We start from the raw sequence: 24,511 nt of genomic DNA, 5'->3' as shown, positions 1-24,511 counted from the left end.
TGTGTGTCTCAGGTGTGTCCGGGGGGCTGACGTGAGATGCTTCCATTGTAATCAGTTTGATAGCAGTTGAGCTCCAGATCAGTGGTTGTGCAAACGAACATCTCCTGTGACAATTGATTGTTTGTCTGCTGTGTCTTAGCGTCAGTAGCTTCTGTTCCCGCAGAAAGAGCTAATTTCATGGTCTGACTGGTCGACGGAGCACTAGAACAGTCCAGAGACCATCATTTTTGTGTTGGGGGGGTGCGTGAATCAATTACTCTGAAGATGTTAATGGGGACCTTTGTCATCATTTTGTGTTTCCACCCCAAGGCCCTTGGTTGCTGTGGTGCTCCGATATTCCATTAATGCAAAATGCCAATATTAATGGAGTCTCAATCCAAAAAAATGACACTGATCAGACATCCTCGCCGTTGCCGCTTGCTTTAACAGCTGGGTTATGTTTACGTACCAAGGAGTCTGACGGCTAAGTGCATCTCCTCAGGAGATAGTATAAATGAAAGATAAAAGCGTTAGGGAAGGTGGGTTTAGAAAGTTCTGAGAGTTGTGCATGCAGAGGTGACACAGTTTGTAACCAGGGCTGGTAGATGAGTTGATCTTATTGTTGCTGTCAGATAAAACACAGGAATTGTCATTGCTGCTCTTGGTAACAACACAGTAAAACCAGCCAAGAGACTGTTAAAACAGAGTACAGCATCTAACATATGACAGGTAACATGTGATGGATCTGAACAAAAAAATAAATGAATAAATAAGACCTGTTAAACTCTTTGTGTGCAAGGCTTAACATTATTAAAATACTGTTTAGCTGTGCAAGTGAATTTCTCACTCTGTCTTGCCCAGCAGTTATCAGATCTGTTTTTGTTTTCTGAGTAGCATAATTTATGACAGCACAGGACACGACCTTTAAATTGCTCAGTCAATACTTGTGTAAAATGCATTTATGAATTTATGCATTTGTTTATTTTAAAGTGCATCAATTACCTAACCTTTTCTCTCTCACTCTCTCTCTCTCTCTCTCTCTCTCTCTCTCTCTCTCTCTCTCTCTCTCTCTCTTTATATATATATATATATATATATATATATATATATACACAACTAAGACTAGATTTAAACTGGCTGTCCTGTTATATTCAAAACTAATAACGGTGCCGGTCCTGTCTAACATGCTGAATGTGGTTTAGCACTCATATAAAGTGATGTTGTTATTAGTTTGTTGACACCAGGTCACTGGTACCAAGTGAAGTAGGAGTGCACATACAGTGTACATAGAGAATGCAAACTGCACAAAAACTGTTATGAATTATAAAGTCATGAACACAGGACTAAGTGTTGTAGTGATTGTGTGAATGGTGACTGTGTATAGAGAGTTTATGAGGTTATCAGTTTTTTCGGTCTTTTTTTGGTTTATTTGTTCTTCAAAAGATCCAAAAGGCCCTTAAACACCAGCAACAGAAATCAATTCATAAATAAAAGAATCATAAATAACTAAGTTGGTAAAACAATTAACACACTAACAGGGAAAAAGGAGAAATTTTCAAAATAACTCTCTCTCTCTCTCTCTCTCTCTCTCTCTCTCTCTGTAGGATCACTGTTTCTACCATGGCCAGGTCAGAGGACGTGCTGATTCCTGGGTAGCCTTGAGCACTTGTTCCGGAACAAGGTAGGCAGGGGTCATTAGAGCCCGACCAATATAGGATTTTTAAGACTGATACAGATTCCGATATTTGAGGATTTAAAAATCCGATAATGATGTATCGGCCGATATTCTTTTCTTTTCTTTTTTTTTTTTTTAAGAAACACACAACATAAGCAAAGACTTTCCTGTTGTGTATAGTTATTTAAGAGTCCTCTCCAAGATAACATGACATAATGCAGTTTAAAAATAAACTCGTTTTATTGTCACAAATAGTACTTTGAACAAAAGTGCAACAAAATATATTAATGTTTTGATGAATAATGCAGTAAACTGATACAGTGACCTAAAGTAAATGCTGCTGAATACATCTAATACTACATGACTGTCTGCAAAGAGGACTTGTGGCTTTGAGATTTCACTCTACACATTTGAAAGAGAATATAGATAACTTTGTTTGGCTACCAAGCCATGTTAGATGCTTGTTCAGCCTACAATCAAGTTTGTCAACAGCTTAGCCTACACCACTCAACTACCGTAACATTAAACGTAATTTTGATGTTTGACTGACGGTACCGGCTTTCATGTTACTGCAGTGAAACAAGGCATGGCTGACATGAATGTCATAACATGGTTGAATGATCCTTCTTCCGTCTCTGTGTTTCTTTTTTAATTGTCATTTATCGGCCAATGCAGATTTATCCGCAATTAGCTTGTATCAGCCGATAATATTGGCGTTTCATCTGTCGGGCTCTAGCCATCATCTTACATAACGTCATTTTTTACTCATACAACAATGTCGCACATGGTGCACAGTTGTCTGCATCCACATTTCTGAGAACTTCTTAAACAGCTCTGAATCAGTGGAGTTTGGCCCTGTTGGTCTACCACACATCTGCTCTGAGTGCAGTGGCATTCGGTATGTGTTGGGTGGCAAATCTGTCGACTCTGATCATTCCCCTGAAGTGAATAACCGTCTTTATGTTCACCAGAGGAAGGAAAGAAAAACACTTGTTGATTTTAGACGCAGACTGGGCACATGCTTTCACGTTAATCCAGCAGAGCAGTTCATACGTAACAAGGGTCAGATGAGTTAAACAGTTCAACTCAATGACAAAAAAAAAGAGATGGTGCTTTCGCTGGAGGAACTGACCAGTAAGGCTAATGAAAGATAAGGTTTGTCATAAGACACATGTACATGATGATAACATGGTTGTAAAGACATTTGGGTGATGATGGGTCATTTCACAGCACAGGTCTGAATTCCAGGCCTGGTAAAGCATGGCTGGGGAGGGACCATGGGAAGTGGCTGCCTGAAGCTGTGGCAATTCCAGACGTTCATAAAAGCATTTGAACACGAGCATTCTGGGTCATCTAGGGGGTAATTCAGAGCATACCAACAGAAACCCGTCGCGAAAGAAAGCTTTAAGGAGCCACAACAGTGGTGAAATTAGTTCATTCCGAAAATTTCACTACTCAGAATGTAGAAATTACTTAAAACCATTCTGAAATGCAGTTCATTCTCTCTTACACCTTCATTAAAGAACTAAGAAGTATTATCCTTGCAGGTTCCCAGTGTTTTCTGGCAGCATGCCTCGGTTGCGCCTGTGGTGCTGGTGTTTCATTCTCCGCCCTGTCCCGGAGATACGGTAGCTAAAGCTACCGTGGGTAATTTGGTCTGGAGGCTTGGCGCTATAAATCTGAATAAACACACACCTCAGCTCCGTTATGCAACTTTCAAATCCCCTTTTTTGCATGCAACTTATGTCCAACGAAAACGCTTATTCCCATTTTTCTCTTCCCTGGCATGCTCTCTGTTATAGACGTTCCTGCAAGTTTGAGTAAAAACGAGACACTTATACAAAACTTTCTTGCTCAAATCATACCCTTATAGCACTTTTCTTATGACTGTACAATGTTGTCCAATTCATTATAATATAATACTAAAACCACCTGCCTGGCTCCAAAATGGCTTGTAACTATGAGGAAAAGGGTGGTCTTTACCTTTGCACAATATCTTTCACCTTGTTAAATAATGCTCTGTTGTTGTTCTGAGGTTTTAAAGAGCAAGAGAGTAGCTATTTGTCCTTTCCCAGACTAATAAATCGTTTTCTTTTGATAAAGATGTAGTGGAACGTAGCACATTTATTCACATTCTGTTTTTGATGCCTTTTTCCTCCCACAGTGTTATTATCGTCTCACACAATCAGCTTACGTATTAAAATGTTACAATCACATATGATGTTAATGTGAAAACACATTTGCTGTCCCCCACAGGGCTTGAAAGTATGCTTATAAAAATGATGGCTGCTATAGCTGTCTAAATCACAAACAAAGGTATTTTCCATATTACTTGGTCTCTACTGCCTCAGACAAACATGGTTTTGATTATTTTGAAATTACTCTTTTTGAAATTACTCTTATTCTTTTTTCCATCGCCACAGTGGCTCAATTTTATCTGAAACCATGACACACATCAAGTACTTCAATCTGAGGTTCTGTCTCACAGACAAGAAACGGCAAAGGCTGGAAAAAAAAAAAAGAACCAACTTGCCATTGAAATTTAATTGTATTTTTGTTGTGATTCCTCTTGTCAAAGGCTTCAAATTTAAAAATCAATCTTTTTTTATTATGAATTCAGGGCTCTCAGCTTGTCAAGGTAATTGACAGATGTTTCGCGAGGTTCTACCTAATCTTATATGTATTGCATTATTTCCTGCAGTGTGGCAAACTCTCCTTTAAGTGCAGTGAACTTCATAGAAATCACAGTAAATGTTTTATGTGGGTTCAGAGTGACGGAATATAAGGACATTTGCGAGGCTTCACAGAGAACTGCAGGTGTATTACACACCTGAGTGAACTGTAGTGTTGAGTGTCTGGAATCGGGACTACTGCAATCAGGCAGGATGAGTAAAATAGACGTTTACCGTTGCTCAGTCAGAATCCATCCACAGCTCATAGCGGTTTGAGTGTGGATGCACCACTAGGCAGATTTTCAGGACACCTCTGGTTTGAGACTTGCCTTCGTTGTGAGTTTTGGTTTCGGCCTTTTTGAGTTAAAATGAGAAATGCGTGGGTGTGTGTGTGTACAGAAAAAAAGACTCTGGTAAAAGTGGAAGTACTGATTCAGCTTCTTTACTCAAGTAAAAGTGAAAAAGTACAGGTTCTGAAATTTACTCAAATTATAAAAGCAAAAAGTAGCCCTTTGAAGGGCATTTCTACCAGCTGTTTCTGTGTAAAGCTAATTGAACCTCACATCATATTAATTCAAAGACTGTTAAACCATTCTAACTTCAAATAAAATAAAAAACAATATACTGAAAATAATGAACAGTAACTTCGCTCCAATGTGCAAATCAATTGGAGGATGTGCCATTGTCCCATCCATTTAGGTTGAAATCAATCTTGATTTTGGGCAGGTGGGCAATGATGCAAAATAAAAATAAACGATAATTTCCCTCAAATGCCTTAAAACTACGGTAACGAGCCTGTTTTGATAATGTAGGGAGTACAGATATTTGTGTGTAAATGTATGGGGTAAAAGGAAAAAGTTGTCAGAAAAATAAATACTCAGGTAAAGTACAGGTGCCTGAAAACTCTACTTAAGTACTGTAATGAAGTATTTGTACCTTGTTACTTCCCACCTCTGCTGCCAGTGTATGTAAGGCAGAGACATGACTGTGTCCTCTATGATTTCTGTTTATGTGCTGAAGGACACAGCCTTTTAGAGAATCCACTTCCAGGAGTAACCTTCTGCCAAAACACAGCGCAGTCAAAAGCTAGCACAACTTCCCAGACAGTCTGTTCACTCTTTGTGGGAACAGATGAGAAACGATAAAAGTTTAGGTATCTGATGTTAGCTTTCCTGATGAACAGTGAAATGCTGAAAATACAAGGCAGACACTCAAAAGAGTCCTCCGCAGGTACTGCACGTCAAAAGAAAAAAGAACATTTCCAGCCAAGCCTATCACCAAAAATATCACGTTTAATTTTTCTGCTGTCAAAGGACCAAGTCGTGTTTTTTTTTTTTTTTTTTTTTTTTTTTTTTAGAAACAGGGTCTGGACCTTACCCTTGTCTTATCTATGAAGCCCGTCCTCCCAGTATGAACTCAGCCCAGTCTTTCTTAAGTGTTTGGCTACACCAAACCACATTTAAAAAAAGTGACTGACAAGCAAAATTGTACCCAGAATGAAAGATAATGTCTGTCATTACAACCCAAAATTGTTATCTGCGAAATTATTTCCTTGAAAACCAGAACCCACGTCTGTTATAATTGCTCTTTGCAGGCTCACTGGTTTGTTTGCTTTTTGTGGTTCTAGAAAAGCATAACTCATTTCAAATGCAGTAGTGTATAAATTAAGAATATATTTTGAATTTTCACCTATTGTTAATGCAAAAGTCTTTAAATTTGACAGAGGTCCTCTTTTGTAAATCTCCTGCCAATTCGAAATGACACACGGACAAGTCTCTGTGAACTGGTGTCTTATATGCTGAGGGAGAGTCAAAGATGTGGTTTCTGTTGTGAAGTTTCATCTGCTGGTTATGGAGAGCTGTACAGTTGAGATAGGGGAGGATACACACACACACACTCTCCTCACCTTTCCTCTCAACGTTTGCTCGTGCTACTACACATGGTCACGCCCTTCTCTCAAATCTCCCCATCCTGTTTTTGTGCCCCAGCATACCACATCCCATGCTTTTAAATGAGAATACCAGCAGTTCTCTCTCTCTCTCTCTCTCTCTCTCTCTCTCTCTCTCTCTCTCCCTCCCTCTCTCTCACTCACTCTCTCTCTCTGTTGACTTTGTCTGAATTACACTTCTGCACTCCACCGTGACAAAACGTTCCCTCCAATAGCTCACTGCACCTTTTAATGTTTTGTTTTAAATCACGACCCTCACTGTACCCTGACGTAAATAATCTTCTCATTAAAGTGCAGAGAGAGAGAGACACTCCAGGGTGTGTATCTACCTTCTTGGATAGCGTCCTCTTGTTTCGTGAGAGGAGCGCATCTCCTGGGGAAATGGGAATTGAACTTTTATTCACCAACTGTAGCACCGACCTTGACTGTCCTGTGAGAATTACACTGTGACAGCATACGGTCCATCAGGATAATAAGGTTGGCACGGTAACCAGTACTTGGTGTCGTGTAGACAAGTTGTCTTGTATTAACACTCATTCTTCTATGTTCTTTTTTAATACAAAGAGAGAAAAGAAAACCTCAAACTACCATAACTACACTGAATATGTTTGATGATTGGCTTTTTCAAGGAAATATTACATCACCTGTTTCCCATCATACAGCATTCAGACAAAAATAACCAATTTGTAGGTTGTTTTTTTTTTTCTTTTCTAGGTCGTTTGTTTTGGTTAGATTTGATTGCAGTTGGAGGCACCATGCAGAGCTGTGGAAGGCTTTTTCTCTGGCTTTAATGAACTGATATTTTAAACTTGGCAACTGAGGGCTTAATCTCTGCTCTCCCAGATGCCCAGCCAGACCATAGATACTGTTGTTGCTGTTGTTGTTGTTGTTGTTGTCTTCATTGTTTTTGTTTTGTTTTTGAAGTCGTAGTAGGAGAAAAGCCACTCTTGCCTACAGCGTTTGAATGGCTTTTATCAGTGAGTATAATGAGGGACTGGATTCCCACCATTAGAACTCAGTCCACTTAGGTCCAATTACTAAACACACTAAGGTTAGGCAGAATCCCAGCGTGATTGGTACTCTACCCTGCTGCTCCATATGTGTGTGTGTGTGTGTGCGTGTGTGTGTGTGTGTGAGCTCAGCAGGTCAATGTCACATTACTCCTCTAACTGCCGACCCAGGACCTGCTTAAACATCTTGTACAAAAGAGAAGATTACAATATCCTTACAAACATCTTATAGACCCAGACCTCCTGGTAGTCAGTAAATCTGAGGAACTTTCTATCCACAATAGAAGTAAATTCTGTGTTCCTAATATTTTCCTGGATGTTATTGGTGTTTATTTGTTTGAAGAGTATTGTATTTGAATCTCAGAAACATCTGCTTTTGTGAAGAGGCTTTTCTGTGATTGTTGAAACCAGATGTCTTTTCTGACTTTTTTTTTCTTCTGGTGTCTGCTATGTTACGAAACAGGCACTGCCGTATGGTAGGATGTTAAAGCCTCATTTCTAAGGTGTGGAGAATGATGTTTCTCTAACCACAGTTACACCAAACAACGGTCTGTCCGATCTGAGGTTGGGGTTTATGGGTGGAGGCTTGTGAAAAAGCACAGATAACTGTCATCAACTGTTGTAGCAGTGAGGACAAAGTGTTGATGCTTATGTGAGAGGCAGAACAACAGAAACTGTCGAAGAAATCTTGTCTGAAGAAAATCTTTGAAAACAGGATTTGGGCAGGAAACCGTCACTGTGATCAGAACTGTAGGGTCTAATTTCTGTGAACTGAATTGCCCCCAGTCGTACAGCCTGTGTAGATATTCACACACTGCATGTATACTGTGCTCTCCCTGAACTCTGTGCTACACATCATTTTTGATGTGTTTTTCCATATCTACCAACTGAAGCACATACTAAAGTACATACATACATACATACATACATACATACATACATAGACAGATATCATATTAATTTCCTTTTTGTTTTTCTGCCAACCAGGGGCCTGATAGCTCTGAGCTCCAATGACACGTTTTACCTTGAGCCAATAGGAGGACAGGGGACTGTCCACCACTCCTTTCGGCGTACAGAGAGCCTGCCAATCAGAGGAGGGACCTGCGGGCATGGGCATCAAACTAGACATCCAAACCTGCTCTCTGGGCTCTTTAAACCTTTGCATCAAAGGGTTAGTCAAGTCCCACCCCCCACACACACACACATACGCACACGCACACACACACACGTGCACGCATGCACACACACACACACACACACACACACACACACACAGACACTCAGAATGTATAATAGTGTGTATAAAATTGTTCCCCTATCACACTAGTTTTGTTTCCTTAAAATAAATCACACACTGAAGTTCAATATTAATTCCAATACCAGTACCATTTGCAAGACCAATATCATTAGCAATACCACCACCATTTGCTATACCAATACAGTTATCAGTAGCAATACCATTGCATGTGCTTGGTCACTTGCTGATAATGGCACATTAGCTTATGAAACTTTAGCCTAAAACAGATTTTCTGTTTGCTTCAATGATCAAAGGATACTCACACAAGCACAATGTCACACACACACCCACAGAAAACAGTTTCTCTCCTCACTAACCCAGCATAAAACTATTGCCTACAGACTGCTAATCCAATACAGAGAGAACCCCCCCCCTCCAAAAAAAAACAACAACAGAAAAGCAGTAAAATCATACAAAATCAAGCAGGCTGTATGTAAAGTTGCACTATTATTATTATTATTATTATTATTGTTGTTGTTGTTGTTGTTGTTATTATATGATTATTGTTGTTGTTGTTGTGGTTGTTGTTGTTGTTGTTGTTATTTTTGTTATTGAATGGAAGTTATCACTGACATGACAAACAGTTTTCTAACTAAAGGCAGACGATGATAAGATAGATCTATTGATGTTTTTTCCTGTTTTTCTCTTATTGAAGCAAACCTCATATGAGCAGAACATCTTGTTCTGTCAGAGGAAATGAGTGTTTGCTTTCCCAGCCAAACATTTATCAGATTTCTGTTAGAGCTGTGTTGGGAGCATACAACAGTAAACACATTCACACACACTCACACATAGATTTGGACAAGAAAACTGCTATGTGATTGAATGTCTGATGATGATGATGATGATGATGATGATGATGATGGTTATTATTATTTGTTCATCACGACTCTTCTTTGTTGTTGTTCTCCTGGACCTTGGAGTTCCTACCAGTTCTGGTCCTCTGATAGATCTAAAATCTTGTGAATGATGAGAGCTGCCACCCTTTGTGTTCCAGACAAGTATCCTATGTGCTTGTTCAGTTCTGGGGAATGGGTGACCAGGGCTCCAGGCACTACTGGGATGACTTGAGCCTTCACATTCCAGATTTTTTGAACTTCCAGTTGCAGGTCCTGGTATTTGTTGATTTTCTCCTTTCCCTTAGTTGTTCTTGTCATTTGGATTGGCCATGTCGATGATTGCTGCTCCGTTGATCTCCCTGTCAATCACTTAGATGTCCAGCCACCTTTCAGGGATCGCCCTGATTTCCATGTCCCGCGGGACTTCTACCCTGTCATCCTCCATCACAGCTTTAGGTTTAAACAGACACAACCTCCTGTGCACTGAGACCTGGTAGTGTTCACAGATGGTCCATGTGCCTCTTCAAGTCCTCAGTGTTGGCAGTCTCCTGGCTCACAGTCAGTAGATTAGTGACTGTCTCATCTTGTTCCTTTGCATAGTGTGCACTTTGAGTCATTGGTGACCTTCAGTATTCTTGCCTTGTGGCTCTTGGTGTTCAGTGCCTGGTCCTGTGACAGAGTGATGAGAGCTTCTGTTGGTGCCTTCAGACTGGCCACCCTCTTCCATCTGTATGCCTCTTCCACAGAGGGTTGTTCCACTATCTGATGTTGAAACTGCCTGTGCAGGGTCTTGTCTCTCCAGTGGCAATGGTAATGGTAATGGTAGCTTTATTTATATAGCACATTTCGTACACAAAGGTAATTCAAAACTCTTTACATAAAAATAAATAAAAAAGAACAGAGCATGGGAAACGGTTAAGTGAACAGTATAAAATGCAAAAGAACATTCAAAAAACAATAAAATAAAATAAAAAGGAGTAATTAGCATCTAAGATCTTCCAGAAGTTTGTTCCAGCTATATGTAGCATAATAAGTGAATGCAGCCTCACCTTGTTTTGTTTTAATCCTAGGAACAGTTAGCAGACTAGTCCCTGATGACCTAAGAGGTCTAGAGGGTTCATAGTGTGGAAGCAAGTCAGAGATATACTTTGGCCCTAACCCATTAAGTGCTTTATAGGCAAGTAACAGTATTTTAAAGTCTTTTCTCTGAGACACTGGTAACCAGTGCAGAAACCTGAGAGCTGGTGTAATATGTTCAGCTTTCTTGGTCTTTGTTAGAACTCTAGGTGCAGCATTCTGTGTGACAACTTCCATTTGATCTCTCCTCAAGGCCTTGGCTCCTTTGTCCAGTTTCTTACATGCAGATTGCTCGGGGGAGCATATGTACCCAGTTCTCCTCCTCTGAGGGCTGTTTCGATGTTTCAAAGGCCCCTTCCTCCTTCACCCTGGGTCACAATGGTTCCACCCAGCCTCTGCACCTCCTCCAGGGCCCATCAAATGATTCCCCCAGTGTAGGTTATTACTGGGAGTGTGTAGCTGTTAATCACTTGGATCTTATTCCATCCATTGAGCGTGGACTTCAAGATATTATTATTATTATTATTATTATTATTATTGTTGTTGTTGTTGTTGTTGTTGTTGTTGTTATCATTGTTATTATTATTGAACACCCGGGATGTGGTCTCTAATGAGTTTTTATTTTTATATTTAGCTAAAACTTTTTCTTCATTTTCCTTGCAAGCACAATTTTTTGTCTCTGACTCATTCCTTCTTGCCCTTTGTATCTTCATTCTGTTTCATGGAGGTACCAGTGAAAAAAACAAACCTGGCAGTCCAGACACAGACATGCCCCCTCTCTGTGTGTATGACTCACAGAGTAAAGTGTAAAGGATGACGTGACAGTGAGGGAACCAAAGCTTCACACCTCCAGACTCACACCAGAACTCACGCAGCCCTCTCTGTGCGCGTGTGTGTGTGTGTGTCTGAAAGAGAGAGAGAGAGAGAGAGAGAGACAGAAGGAGAGAGAGAGACAAAGTATTTATCTTAGTGTTATTTTTTCCCTCACTTCAATCAGTGTAATCAATAGACAGCACCGATGCCAAAGTTTTTGGCTCTTCTTTGGAGAATAACTGTACCAAGGAACAGTAATTGGACCCTGTGAAAAATGTGAAGGGTTTTTCTTTTCTTTTTTTTTTTTTTTTGGATTGAGAACGAGTTTCTTCAAGGTCTTTGTGAAAGCAGCAGCGACATCAAACACTCCAGGCTGTATTATAGAAAAATTCATCTCTCCTTCTCTACAAACGCATCTTTTTTTCTCTGTCTTGCTGCCTGTCCCATCATATTTGCCAAAACCAGTCCTTGTCTCTTTATCCGTCACCCTAAATCACAATTTCTGAATGCAGTAAAATAAAATTTTAAAAAATCTGGATGCTCTCCTGAAAGAGATGGTTAATTTATGGGGCGTCGCCTTCTCTTTGGGCAGATACTGGGCTGTTGCTAAGGGCTAAAAGCTAATAAGAGAATGAGATGTGGGAGCACAGAACATGAACTCCCTCTCCTGTTACTGCGCAGAGACAAAAATCAGTCTGAATGGGAACTTGGTCCACGTGCTTGGGAAAAACTAAATATTAACCCATTCCCGGACTCTCATGGTCAGACGTGAATCCCAGGATTATTTTTCCCCACTGTAAAGTGTAAAATGACACTGGCCTTTCAGCAGTGCTGAATGAACAGAAAGTGTGCTGAAATACCTTTAAGATTGTGTTTGTGAGTCCACATGATGTGTGTTTTTCTGTTTATATGGTTACTAAGAGATCAAATCCTCCAGCTTCAAACCAAACTGTTGTTTTTGTGTTTACTCATCTACAAATGTTCATCTGTACACACAAGATTAGAAAACTTGCATTTGAGCCGTTTTACAAATGCAGCGCAAGAATCGTGGTTTCCGAGTTACTCCGGGATTTTCAGCAGATGTGTAGGCAACCGACATAATGAGGCATTGCATGCTGGGAAATCTTGAGTCGAATAACCTCTACCCCTCCCCGTTTTCGCAGGTACGACGGAACGCCTGGGGCACAACCAAGTACATGGAGCTTTACATAGTTGCAGACAACACACTGGTAAGTGCCAGCGTTGGCGGTGACTCATGGCTAAAGTAATTACACCCTCTGTGACAGTGAAGTACCACGTTCTGAGAGAACTGGAAGTCAATGCATTTACCAGCTGCAGAAGACAAGGCTGAAAATATGAGGGGAGAAATAGGTTCACAGGCTTGGTGTGAGTGACACTGTCAAACTTTTAGAGACACTGAATGGTTTTTTGTTTGTTTTTGCCCTCTCATGGCTAAACCAAGGTTTGGCTGGGCTGAACTGGACGGAACTGTCTTTGACAGCACTAAGCTGCAATGGCATAGTTGTAAAGGACAAGGATGAGAGATGGAAGAGAGAGAGAGAGACAGAAAGAGAGAGAGAGCAGTTAGCTGCTATGTTGAGAAGAGTTTGTTTTTCTTTTTCAGACATTTTAACCAGCCCAGTGCTTCTTATAACCATTATAATAAGCATTATAACCCTCAAAAGAGACATTATAACCACATTATAACTTCAAGCGTTCATCAAGTGTTTGTCTTTGCAAGTGAAGGCAGACAGAATGCAGCATTAAATCCAGGATTGTTTGTGTTTGGATAGCAGCTCCAGAACTTAGCAATAGACTCCAGCAGACCAGGGGTGCTCAGCTTGACAAAACACGGGTTTTACAATGTTTTACTCCTGGGTCTCCTGTTTTGTCTCTGTTCCCCCACCGATGTGTTTTCTACTGCGTCTCATGCTGAGTGGAAACATGGTTTTATATATATATATATATATATATATATATATACCTAACATGAACAATGCTACCACCTACAGTTATGTGCAATACAAATGTTTATGTCTGTGACTGTACATTTATGATTAAGAAAAAAAAGTAACTAAAATCTGTGTACTCTTTCTGTAAAAATTGATATGTTCTGGATAGCCTGTTGTGTTCCAAATGACGTGATCTGTTTTCTTATGTTTCCTGCACAAACTCTAGTACAAAAGGCAAAACAAGGACCTACACAAAACTAAACTGAGGATTATGGAAATAGCCAATTATGTTGACAAGGTAAGCTCGCTGAGGGGGACCTGTCACTGATTGGTTGACAGGTTGATTAGGTGACTAGCTGAGTGGCCAATTCTCTATCTTGCTGTGTGCGGTATCAGTTTTATGGGTGACGTGTAAGTTAATGACCAGCGTTTAAATTATACCAAAATAAATAAACAAAGAAGTAAAATCCTACAAGACAGCTGTCAAAAGTCAACAGAGTGTGACAGAGAATCCGGGCACGTGTCTCTGTGTCTTCTCCCAGATAGGTCTCTGCTGCCTGAAAGAAAACTCAAAATGACAAACAAAAACTGTCACACAAACTTCCTCACCCATTAATCTAACCAAACAGGTTAGATAAAACAGTTTCCCACAATCATCTTTGTGTGATAAGCACAATGGGCCTCATTCACCAATATCCAAACCAAGTTTTTTCTGAAATTTGTTCTTGAGAGAAGTCCTAAGAAAAAGTCTACGTCAGATTCACGACATGTTATTAAACCGCAGAATTGTTCGCATCTTTTTTCTTATAAGGATGAATCCCATTTTCCTCGTAAGTTGAAAGCGCTCGCCAGTTGTTCCTCATTAGCATAGGTAAACGCCCGCCAATCCACATAAGAGGGCATAAGACTGCAGGGCCGTGTGCACACTGAGAAATCTATGAAAGCGTGTTTCTGCCACATTAAAAACAGAAAAGTTTGATTTATTGCGACTTGTGTGCATAGATTCTTTTCTTACCTAAGAACAAATCCCAAATAAGAAAACATTGGTGAATGTCAGAAAACTGCATAAGTAGGAACAAATTTCTTTGTAAGAATGGTTGGTGAATGAGGCCCAGTGTTACTTGAAGTAATGTGACCTGTGAACTGACAAAGTATTATCACCAGGTTACTTGTGTCATCATCTCACTAAATGAAGCAATCCTCAAAACCATTTACTACATGAGGTTTCTATTAGAATTCACAGAGAGACTGCATATAAGACCAAGCAGGTATGAGTCACAACTCTGTGTTAATGTGTAATGTGTAATGGATTACAAATTACAAACATATGAGGACTTAATGATCATTGTACCAACTGAAATAAATGTATAAATATGCAGAAGAAAGGGGAAAGGTAGTATAAAATGATGTCCAGTCATTTCTGCGTTCTGACTTTTTTCTGGATCTTTTCAGTTCTACAGAGCACTGAATATTCGGGTTCCACTGATTGGCCTGGAGGTGTGGACGGACCGGGACCAGTGTATTGTCACCGAGGAGCCAAACGCCACGCTCTGGTCCTTCCTGCAGTGGAGACAAAAACTCAAGTCTCGCAAGAAACACGACAACGCTCAGCTTCTCACGTCAGTACAGATGATATGCAGTCCTAACCTCCTCCATAACCACCACCCAATCTCTAGCGTAATCTGCAGACTAACTGATTAAAACACACTTTCTCCACTAAAACAGGTGTTTAGTCAGTCGCACTTACATGTTTGACATCACCTTTAACCAGTCACTGAACCCTACTGACCTTCAGAAATGTCGTCTGTCTGAAAGAAAGCACTCTCTTTCAGGTCATTTTTAAATATTTGTTTACAATTATATTTTATCAGAAACTAAATCTGAAAATGTATTTTAGGGTCAGAGATTTTACTTTTTTTTTGTCATTTAAAAGGCAGCTAACATTTCTTCATTGTAGAGACAGTATCTCTACCTGTAACTCTTCTTGATGTCAATCAAGAAAATTCCATCAAGGATTAAGTGCAAGGACCAGGCCGATCTTGCAAACTTCATTAGCAGATAAACCAACAAATTATTACTCAAACAGCAGAATATTCGTTCAGAACTCCCATCCTTTTGACTGAATAATTGCCTTGGCACACATCAGTGCGCCCAGATATCTGGCAGCTTCACTGTCAGCAGAGATTCAGGAAAAAAAGAGAAAAAGAACCTCAGTCTCTCAGAGTAATGAGTTTTTCAAATTTCAGGGCTGACTTAGAAGTATTTTAACTGATTTTCATTTATTTGTTTTTGAAAATCTAACTGATGGACAGAGAGACAGCCTACACACTCACACTCACACACACACATTTTGTCCAGTCAGGAGAAACAACCTCTCGCTCCAAATTTGCTATGAATTATTTTATCATAATGTCACATGGTGTAATTTCTCTCAGTGGTTTGATATATATGTGTCTTTGTTTCAGTGGTGTGACGTGTGTGTGAGTGTGTGTATGTCTCTCTCTCTCTCCCTCATTGGTGTGTGTGTGTGTGTGTGTGTGTGTGTGTCTCTCTTTCTCTCTCAGTGGTGTGATACATGTATTTCTCTCTCTCTCAGTGGTGTGGTATATATGATATATATATATTTTTTTTTTTCAATTTGATATGTGTCTGTGCGCGTGTGCCTCTGTCAGTGTTATGATATGTTTGTCTCTCTCTCTCTGTCTTTCAGTGGTCGGGTGTACATGCACATATTTCTATTAGTGCCCTGATATATGTGTGTGTATGTGTGTCTCTCTCTTTCAGGGGTGTGATCTTTAAGGGTACGACCATTGGCATGGCTCCTCTGGAGGGCATGTGCAGTCATGAGAACTCAGGCGGTATCAATGTGGTGAGAGATCTGAGCGGGCACCACACTTTCTCCTTCACAAGCTCTTAGAGAACACGGCACGGCAGTCGATACCTGCCCAGCGCCTGATCAGCTTCTAATAGACTCTATTAGATCTCTCCATGGGACAGAGGGGCCTCACAGAATACTAATACTGTCTTAGGTGCCCCCCTCCTCCGCTCTACGCTGAAGGAGAGAGGCCCCAGGAACAGCATCTAGAAATAAAAAACAATAATATTTGTGAGGATTTTGGTGTAAATTTCAGTTATTTGAAATTCACTTCACATCCCCGGTTTCCTATTGCTGATGGGTTTAAGTGACCATATGCTCTCTGAAGCAGGTTAAAAACCTATGACTCACCCGTCAAAAAAAGCACAAAGCATCACAGAAAGATCACGAAATACTTGAACTACTGTGATGTCGCAATTGTACGGTACGTCTAGATTATAGGGATGTGCTTGCTGTGTTAAAATGCAAGTGTTACCTCCTTCCACTACACCTGCTTTAAGAAAAGAAAGAAAAAAAGTCCGTCTCTGGTCGAGGATAACAGTGTCCTGTGTCCTGTACTCAGGTTACGGGGCTAGCTGGAGGAGATCAGGCCTTCTAGAAAAGAAAAGAAAAAACAGAACAGGAGAATATTGCACCAGTATTAAAGAGGCACTGTACTCCGTTGTGCTTGTTACCAGGGAGCAAAACCTTGGCATGATTATGGCTTATTGTATGCAAAATCAATGCAACGTATTCATGACCATATAATCTCACAACTATATAAACCCTCATCACTACGTAATCACTCTTACAGTGGCCACTGTCTGTAGGCAATACAGTCACATACTTATTAAAATGATAATAATACTAAGTGGGTTTTTTTGGGGGGGGGGGGCAGGTTTAACACTTAACCCTCTTTTTCTTCACCAAGACCAAAACAATAGCTTTGTTCGATAAATCATGGTTTGATAATAGATTTTATTTCTTTTTAAATGAGTTTTTCATCATGCTGTCCTAAGCGTGATATTAATGTGGGTGGTAGGATATACACACGTTCACAGACCGTGAACAAATCATCATCTATATTAAAAAGCAGAAGCGTCTGTGACCCCTTTCAGAACATTTCTTATGAGAGTTCTCATGAAATTCTGAGTGAATTTCTACACAGTCAGTTTTCAGGTAACAAAGTCACAGTTCGTGAAGAAATAAATTAACAAATTAAATATTTATACAAAAAATCTGTGATGTCGATGTTGCAGTTTTTGCCCATGTTGTGTCACATGGTTATATTTAGTCTGAGAGTTCAGAATAATTATATCTTTGAAGTTCTGGCTGAAGATCTCTGACTGGCTTCTGGCTGAAAGAGTTTCTTGCATTAAAGTAGTTTAGTTATAATCCAAGGTCGTGTCGTCCTTGAGTTTTAGAGGTCTTTGTTCTCTTCTCACAGGACCACTCGGAGCTGCCGATAGGGGCTGCGGCCACCATGGCTCATGAGATCGGCCATAACTTTGGCATGAGCCATGACCATGAGGGCTGCTGTGTGGAGGCCACTGCTGAGCAGGGAGGCTGCGTGATGGCCGCCGCTACTGGGTAAGTACTGCAGCTGTCTCCATGTCTCCTTCTCCCTGTAGTCTAAAGCAAGCAGTTTCACTCAAGCCAGAGACAGTGATCTTCCCTATAGAGAAGATGAGGTACCTGTAACCCGCCCCTTCAAGGATACTATATGTGTATACACGACATTGTTAGAAATTGTAGTGCCCGTTGTTGCTAACCGCCAGTTAGCTGACTTCTGTACCGTTGTCGTATGAAATACGGAACGGCATGAAATCTGGAACGGGTACATCCGGTTAACCAGTTCGTGCAGCCAGTTAGCCATTTTCACAGGAAATGCGTCAAATTCTGTCGACAATACAACAGTGCATTGCAAAATCAAAGTGGGAAAATCAATGAATTAAAATATAGAAGCAACACGATACCTAATCGCTAGACACACTACCAAACTACAAATTCACGACAATAATTCTGTTCGTGTAGATATGTAACGTACATCCCATATCCTATCGTCTACAGTTAGTTTATTGAGCCAAGGTATAGGGGCTCAATAAACTAATTTTAAAGGGATTAGATACACCACAAAAGTGGGATTTCGTTCTTTCAAGTTTCAAGTTTTATTGTCATTTACTAGATAACAATGTGGACATCTCTATCAGTAACGAAATTCTTGACATTATCTTGGAATTAAATTATCTGAATTGTTGCATGGTAGTAGGTTTGTTTACCCATAAAATGTCTGTTAGCATTAGCACCAGATTCATCAGCACTTTCTCTTACGATTTCCCCGAGATATCGTAACATCTTCCCAAAGAAGTGCGCCACTCACAGTTAAAATCTCTGATTTCATCATGACACTCCTTTCTGTGTGGAGTATGCATGTTCTCCCTGTGTCTGCGTGGGTTTTCTGCGGGAGCTCTGGTTTCCTACCACAGTCCAAAGACATGCAGGTCAGGTGAATTGGAGACACTAAATTGCCCCTAGGTGTGAATGTGTGTGTGAGTGTGTTTGTCTGTGTGTCTGCCCTGCAGTGGGCTGGCGACCTGTCCAGGGTGTCTCCCCGCCTTTCACCCAGTGAGCGCTGGGATAGGCTCTAGCGCCCCCTGCAATCAGTGTGTCTTAATTCGTGTGTAATAACATTGTTATGAATAATATAATGTTAATAAATTATTTTAATTTTATGTTATCCTCGTATGAAAACTACAATATGAAAAATCTCAGCCCTAATCCCAGCAGAATCTCAGAGCTGCAGGGAAAGGAGAAATAACCATGTGTTATTGCAGTTAATTAGTGTAATTGTCTGGACCACACAGCACCAATAACCATGAGAACACACATCCCTGAGTGAGTTATTGTTGTGAACATATAACTGATCTGCCACGACCATTGTCAAAACAATATTTAAGCTTAAATGAGATGAGAGAATGTAAGAGATTACATTTTATGGAACTGAAGCAGTTATGCTCAGGAAAATAGTCTTCCGACATTCCAACGAGGCACCGTTGCTAGGCAACACTAAACAAAGCACTTTTCAAAAACAGGTCCTTTACAGCAGATTACATGAATGTAACCAGGGTTGAGTAAGACTACTTTGAAAAGTAGTCAGTTACTGAATACAAATTACATGGCCATTTTTGTAATTAGTAATGTAATCCATTGGATTACAAAAAAATGTAATCTAATCTAAATACTTTTGGATTACTTTGAAGTCAATCATTGAAAATATTGCACCTTATACTAAAAAAATGGATGCTGCCAAAAAAATCTGAGTTCTACAAATATTCGTTTTTCTCTTTAAACATTTCAAAATATTTTCAATGCAAATAAAATGCATTTTGCATATTCAGCATTTACAGTTGGTCAAATCAAATTACCCTTACAAAAACAGTGCTGGTGCAAACTGCAGGTGCACTGTGTGTATTCTACAACATGTGGGACGCTGTTTCTTTTGTGTTTTTGTTGCTGTTGTTTTTTAATCAAAGGCCACATGGAGGACTTTGCTCTTGTAACACAAGAGGAGCACTTACTCAAGATGTTCATCTTCTATTTTCAATGTAAATAAAAAGGAATAAAAACTCCATCATCCATAAATCATCATTAAAAAACAAAAACAAATATTAGTTATGTCATATTAACAAAACTGGCAACCTGAGAGGAGTAACTTACTTTGATGTACAGTAGAACATATTCTGCATTTAGAACTGGTCAAATTAAATTACCCATACAAAAACATAAATGTCTACAGGTGTACTGTACTGTTTTTTTTGTTGCTGATGTCTTTTAATCAAAGGCTACAGGGAGGAGTCTGCTACTGTAAAGCAAGATACGCAAAATGTTCATTTTCACTTTAAAATTGCCATATTTTAAAGACATAATGAAAAATGTAATCAAGTAATCCTTGACATTGTAACTATAATCTAATTGCACATTTTTCCAAATGTAATCTGCACTGATTATAGTTACTTAATTTTTGTAATCTGATTACTCAATCCCGATTACATGTAATCCATTACTACCCAACCCTGAATGTAACATAATGAGTTAACAGAAGAAGTTCAGACACGTTATTATGCTTACTAACACTATGTGCAGAATGCATGTCCACCAGTCAGAGCAATGAACTGAATGTAGCTGAATTTTCATTGGTGTAACTGAACAATGGGTGAATAGGTTACAACTTTATTGTAGAACTTACTGATTATATATATATGTATGTATAAGACCTAAAGGATGGATATTGTGTGTCATGACAAAATCATAAGAAAATGTCATGTTGATAATAAATTGGATAAAGGCTCCTTACTTTTATTGAAATCCCATCAGTGGAAGGAGTTTAAACACACACTCATATGGCTGATTTAAAAGAAAGTAATTTACAGACAGCGTATAATCTTTTACGTCGATTGTATCATTGAGTCTTACACAGTAACATTACCAAATTATGACTACTTTATTCTATTGAGCACATCAAATGCTTATTCTTCTTCTTCTGTTCCGTTAATCACTGTGATTTCGTACCCTCCGGCCCTAATAATAAATGTGTTATGTTTTTGTCAAAATATAACAGGCACCCGTTTCCAAAGGTTTTTAGCCGATGCAGCAAAAGGGACCTGGATAATTACTTCCAGAAAGGAGGGGGTATGTGTCTCTTCAACATGCCCAATATGGATGACCTAGTTGGGGGAAAGAGGTGTGGCAATGGCTTCGTGGAGGAGGGAGAGGAGTGTGACTGTGGAGAGCCAGAGGTGAGTAATCTGTGCCGGAGCTTTTAACCTTCTCTGATACACACACACACACACACACACACACACACACACGTAGAAACAACAAAATCATTATTAACATAATTCTTAGAGTACAATTCAATATTCACATCTGGTAAGATCTCCTGGGGGCAGGAGATGAGATGCCCTCAGAATGATACAGAAGCAGCTGCCAAATACTTTTACGAGTTATGAAATGTATTAAGGGACACAATGACGTGGCCACGGTGATATGATGTGGAGTATACTTATTGTTTGATTGAATTTGGCGAGCAGGCCAACAGACAGAAAAACAAACAAAACAAACAAACGAAAACCCACTCTTACGAGTTTTTAATCCCAAACCAATCAAAAACTCTTCTAAACATAATTACCGAAAGAATGAAGCAGGGCAACACAGATGCAATAATGAACGACAGAGAGACATTAGAAAGAGAGAGAGAGGTGTCTCACCTCCAGGTTGTTTAGACAGATTTTGGCAGGCTGTGTGGAACTGCACCACGGATGGACGATTCACCATCTGGTGACAGTGGGCTCTCTGAGAGATATAGCACCGTAAAGCACTCACAGCACAACAGTGGCAATTACAGCAAAGACAAATATTATTTTAAGAGCTACTGTCTGGTAGCTGAAAGGTAGGTCAACCAAGGATCCCCCCACCAACATGTGCACACACACACAGACACACATGTGGACGCGCACACACACACACACACACACACACACACCCCAGCCAACCCCAAACCCATTCCCAATAATATCAGCCCACTTCACGTGGAAGAATGAAGATGTCTGCGAGGACTTCACAGACTCTTTTCCCCAGGTTTGTTTTGTTAGCTCTGCCACTTGCCCGCAGTGCCACAGGCTTCCCGGCTCTCTGCTAAATATAATGGAATATAATGGATTTGCTGAAGTAGGGAGGTCTGAGCTGCTGAAGCGCTCTGCTTCCCTGGCACGTTAATCACTGCTCTTTCTCTATAGCACCTGTTCAGTTGTTCTTCAGGAATCGGCAGTGAAAACTAGGACAGGAGCAATTGAAAGAACTTTTTTATAGTGCGCATACAAAGTATAAGTGTGTGTGTGTGTGTGTGTGTGTGTGTGTGTTCATGCTATACAGAACTCCTCTCTCAGTCCCTCCTATATATAGCCGTGCTTGTAGAGCTTCCTCCGTCCTCCTCCTCATGCTGTATAATTTCAGCCTCTCCATGTTACACTCCCCCACAGAGGTTATGACTCTGTCACTTCAAAACGATAGCACTTTTAATGTCATCTCTCCACAAGAGCCTTTCCTGACTTTTATTTCAGACTTTTCTCTCTCTCTTTTTTTAAATCTCGCTATGTTGTCTACTTGTTCGATACAATCATTAAAAGCATTACACTGCCCGCCCACAGTAACTGGAATGTGGTGGAAAGTGTGAATGAGTTTACTTAGCTTTGGCTACGGCAGGAAATTATACACGTACAGGTTCATGGGTTTAATGCTCTGTGTGTGTGTGTGTGTGTGTGTGTGTGTGTGTGATTCTGGTTTTGTACAGGAATGTACCAATGACTGCTGTAACGCTAACAACTGTACTCTGAAAGCAGAGGCTCAGTGTGCCCATGGTGTTTGCTGTGAAGAATGCAAGGTACCTGCAGCACACTCTTTTTCTTCTCTCTCATCTCTCTCTCTCTCTCTCTCTCTTTCCTTCTCACTCTTTTTCACTTGCTTTCTCTCATTTGTTTTGCATTTCTCTCATTTCCTGTGTTTCTCTTTGTTTGCATGTTGTCTACTACTCCACTCTTTTTTCTCTTCTCTTCTCTTCTCTGTCAGATTGTCTCCCTCTTTAACTCTCACCATGCCCTCTTCACTCCGTTACAGTCACTCTTTTAATGCAGTGTTATACCGCTCTCCTATAGGTACACCTTCTCTCTCTCTTTTTTCTTTTCTGTTGTCTTTAATGCTCCCTGGACAACCTCAGTCACCCCTCAGCTCCTTGTCTCTCTGTCTTTCCGACTGAAAATTGGTCTCTCACTCGCTGGCCGCAGTCTGAGGCAGAGTGTGGTGATGCCTGTAACCCGGGCTATATTTAATGAACAGACAGTGTATGAAGTCCAAATGCATCTTCATGAGTTTGTAGTTAATGAGACTGTGTTAATTTAATTGTATTGTAACAAATGACTGTGCTCATTTACTTTGAGTCATCACTTATCCTGTCAACCTTGCATCTTTGATGTATCCCAGTGCTGTGTAGTTTTATCTCATATATACTATTGATTTGATATATTGCTATAATACATTAAGTGTTGGTTAAATTGTTATGTTAGAAAAATCTCAGCTTGAAGGAATACCAATTAGTTACATGAAATGGTAGAACAGCCATGGTGTTAAATAACATGTTAATCTCTTTCTCCTCCCATCCGTACCCGTATTCAACCTCACCTTTGACTACGCCCTGTCCCACACCCTCTCTCTGATCTGACCCTGAACATGCCCCGTCCTACACTGGTCCTCTAACCTTGCTCTGCCCCACCCTCGCCCTCCCTCTAACCCCCTACCCTACACCAATCCTAATCGTACCCCACCCCGTTCCCTGTCCCACATCATCCTCCTAACCTTATCCACCCCACACCCTGCCCCTCCTCACCTTACCCTTACCACACATCTGAACTGCCCCCTCCCATTCTGTTTCACAAACCCCCTCTAAGCTGAAGCAGGCAGGGACAATGTGTAGAGGGGCAGCAGGGGCGTGTGACCTCCCCGAGTACTGCACAGGGGCGTCTCCGTACTGCCCTGCCAACGTCTACCTGCTGGACGGCTCCGCATGCCAGTATGGCACCGCCTACTGCTACAACGGCATGTGTCTGACCCATGAACAGCAATGTCTGCAACTCTGGGGCTACGGTAAGAATCCGTTCTAAAAACACATACAGGACGACTGTCTTAGACAAGCCATTTAACACTGTAGGGTCTATGTGAGCGAACAATTCTCTTCGCTTTCTCGTGCTGTGGTGGTAAATAATCCAAAACTAAGCTCTTCATTTCCAAACACTTTGCACTCCCAGACAACACTCCTGACAAATGAACCTGCAGATATAAACATCTACAGAGGAGAGAAGAGTCTTGAGTATGTGCTACACATAAATATCATTTGAAGGACTTCAATAAGGGAGCCGTTGCCATAGAGGAGCTGTTAGCCCTCGCTCCTCGCTCACCAGCTTGAACCACCAGCCGCTTCACACATTCCTTGTTGCTTTGAAGTCGCACGGCTGGTCCGGCCCTCCTGGAGCTCGCCGATCAGTCATCTTCAAACAGGCGTGTGAAGGCAAGGCCGTTAAGAATAATGGAGCAACAGGTAGTTGTCCAAGAGAAGATTAAGGAACTCTAATCTGTACCTTATCCAGATTCATTCAGTCAGTTCACACTGCGACTTCACTCTGAATATGGATCAATGCTTTATCTCCGAACAAGAATAATGGCATGGTGGAGTGACAGTCTCAGGATGTCGAGAAACAGGCAGATAAGGACTGTTATTGTTGTCAGTTTGAAGTAGAAGAGTTTAAGATAAAAGCAAAATGAGTCCAGATCACAGTAGCAACTGACT

The 24,511-nt window shown here is 40.5% G+C and overlaps 1 protein-coding gene across 1 annotated transcript in view; it reads left to right on the top strand.

Annotated features, from left to right (window-relative positions):
- adam19a (ADAM metallopeptidase domain 19a) overlaps window positions 1-24,511 on the top strand; it is a 119,679-nt gene that overhangs the window by 83,120 nt on the left and 12,048 nt on the right. The window contains exons 6-15 of the mRNA XM_030779120.1: window positions 1,584-1,660; window positions 8,272-8,455; window positions 12,474-12,539; window positions 13,489-13,560; window positions 14,715-14,881; window positions 16,047-16,131; window positions 17,564-17,706; window positions 20,735-20,912; window positions 22,466-22,555; window positions 23,616-23,811. Coding sequence (XP_030634980.1) covers window positions 1,584-1,660; window positions 8,272-8,455; window positions 12,474-12,539; window positions 13,489-13,560; window positions 14,715-14,881; window positions 16,047-16,131; window positions 17,564-17,706; window positions 20,735-20,912; window positions 22,466-22,555; window positions 23,616-23,811 — 1,258 coding nt within the window. The remainder of the gene's footprint in view (window positions 1-1,583; window positions 1,661-8,271; window positions 8,456-12,473; window positions 12,540-13,488; window positions 13,561-14,714; window positions 14,882-16,046; window positions 16,132-17,563; window positions 17,707-20,734; window positions 20,913-22,465; window positions 22,556-23,615; window positions 23,812-24,511) is intronic.

This window comes from Chanos chanos, chromosome 7 (assembly GCF_902362185.1).
Source record: "Chanos chanos chromosome 7, fChaCha1.1, whole genome shotgun sequence".
NCBI lineage: Eukaryota > Metazoa > Chordata > Actinopteri > Gonorynchiformes > Chanidae > Chanos > Chanos chanos.
This window is presented reverse-complemented; position numbering and strand designations above follow the sequence as displayed.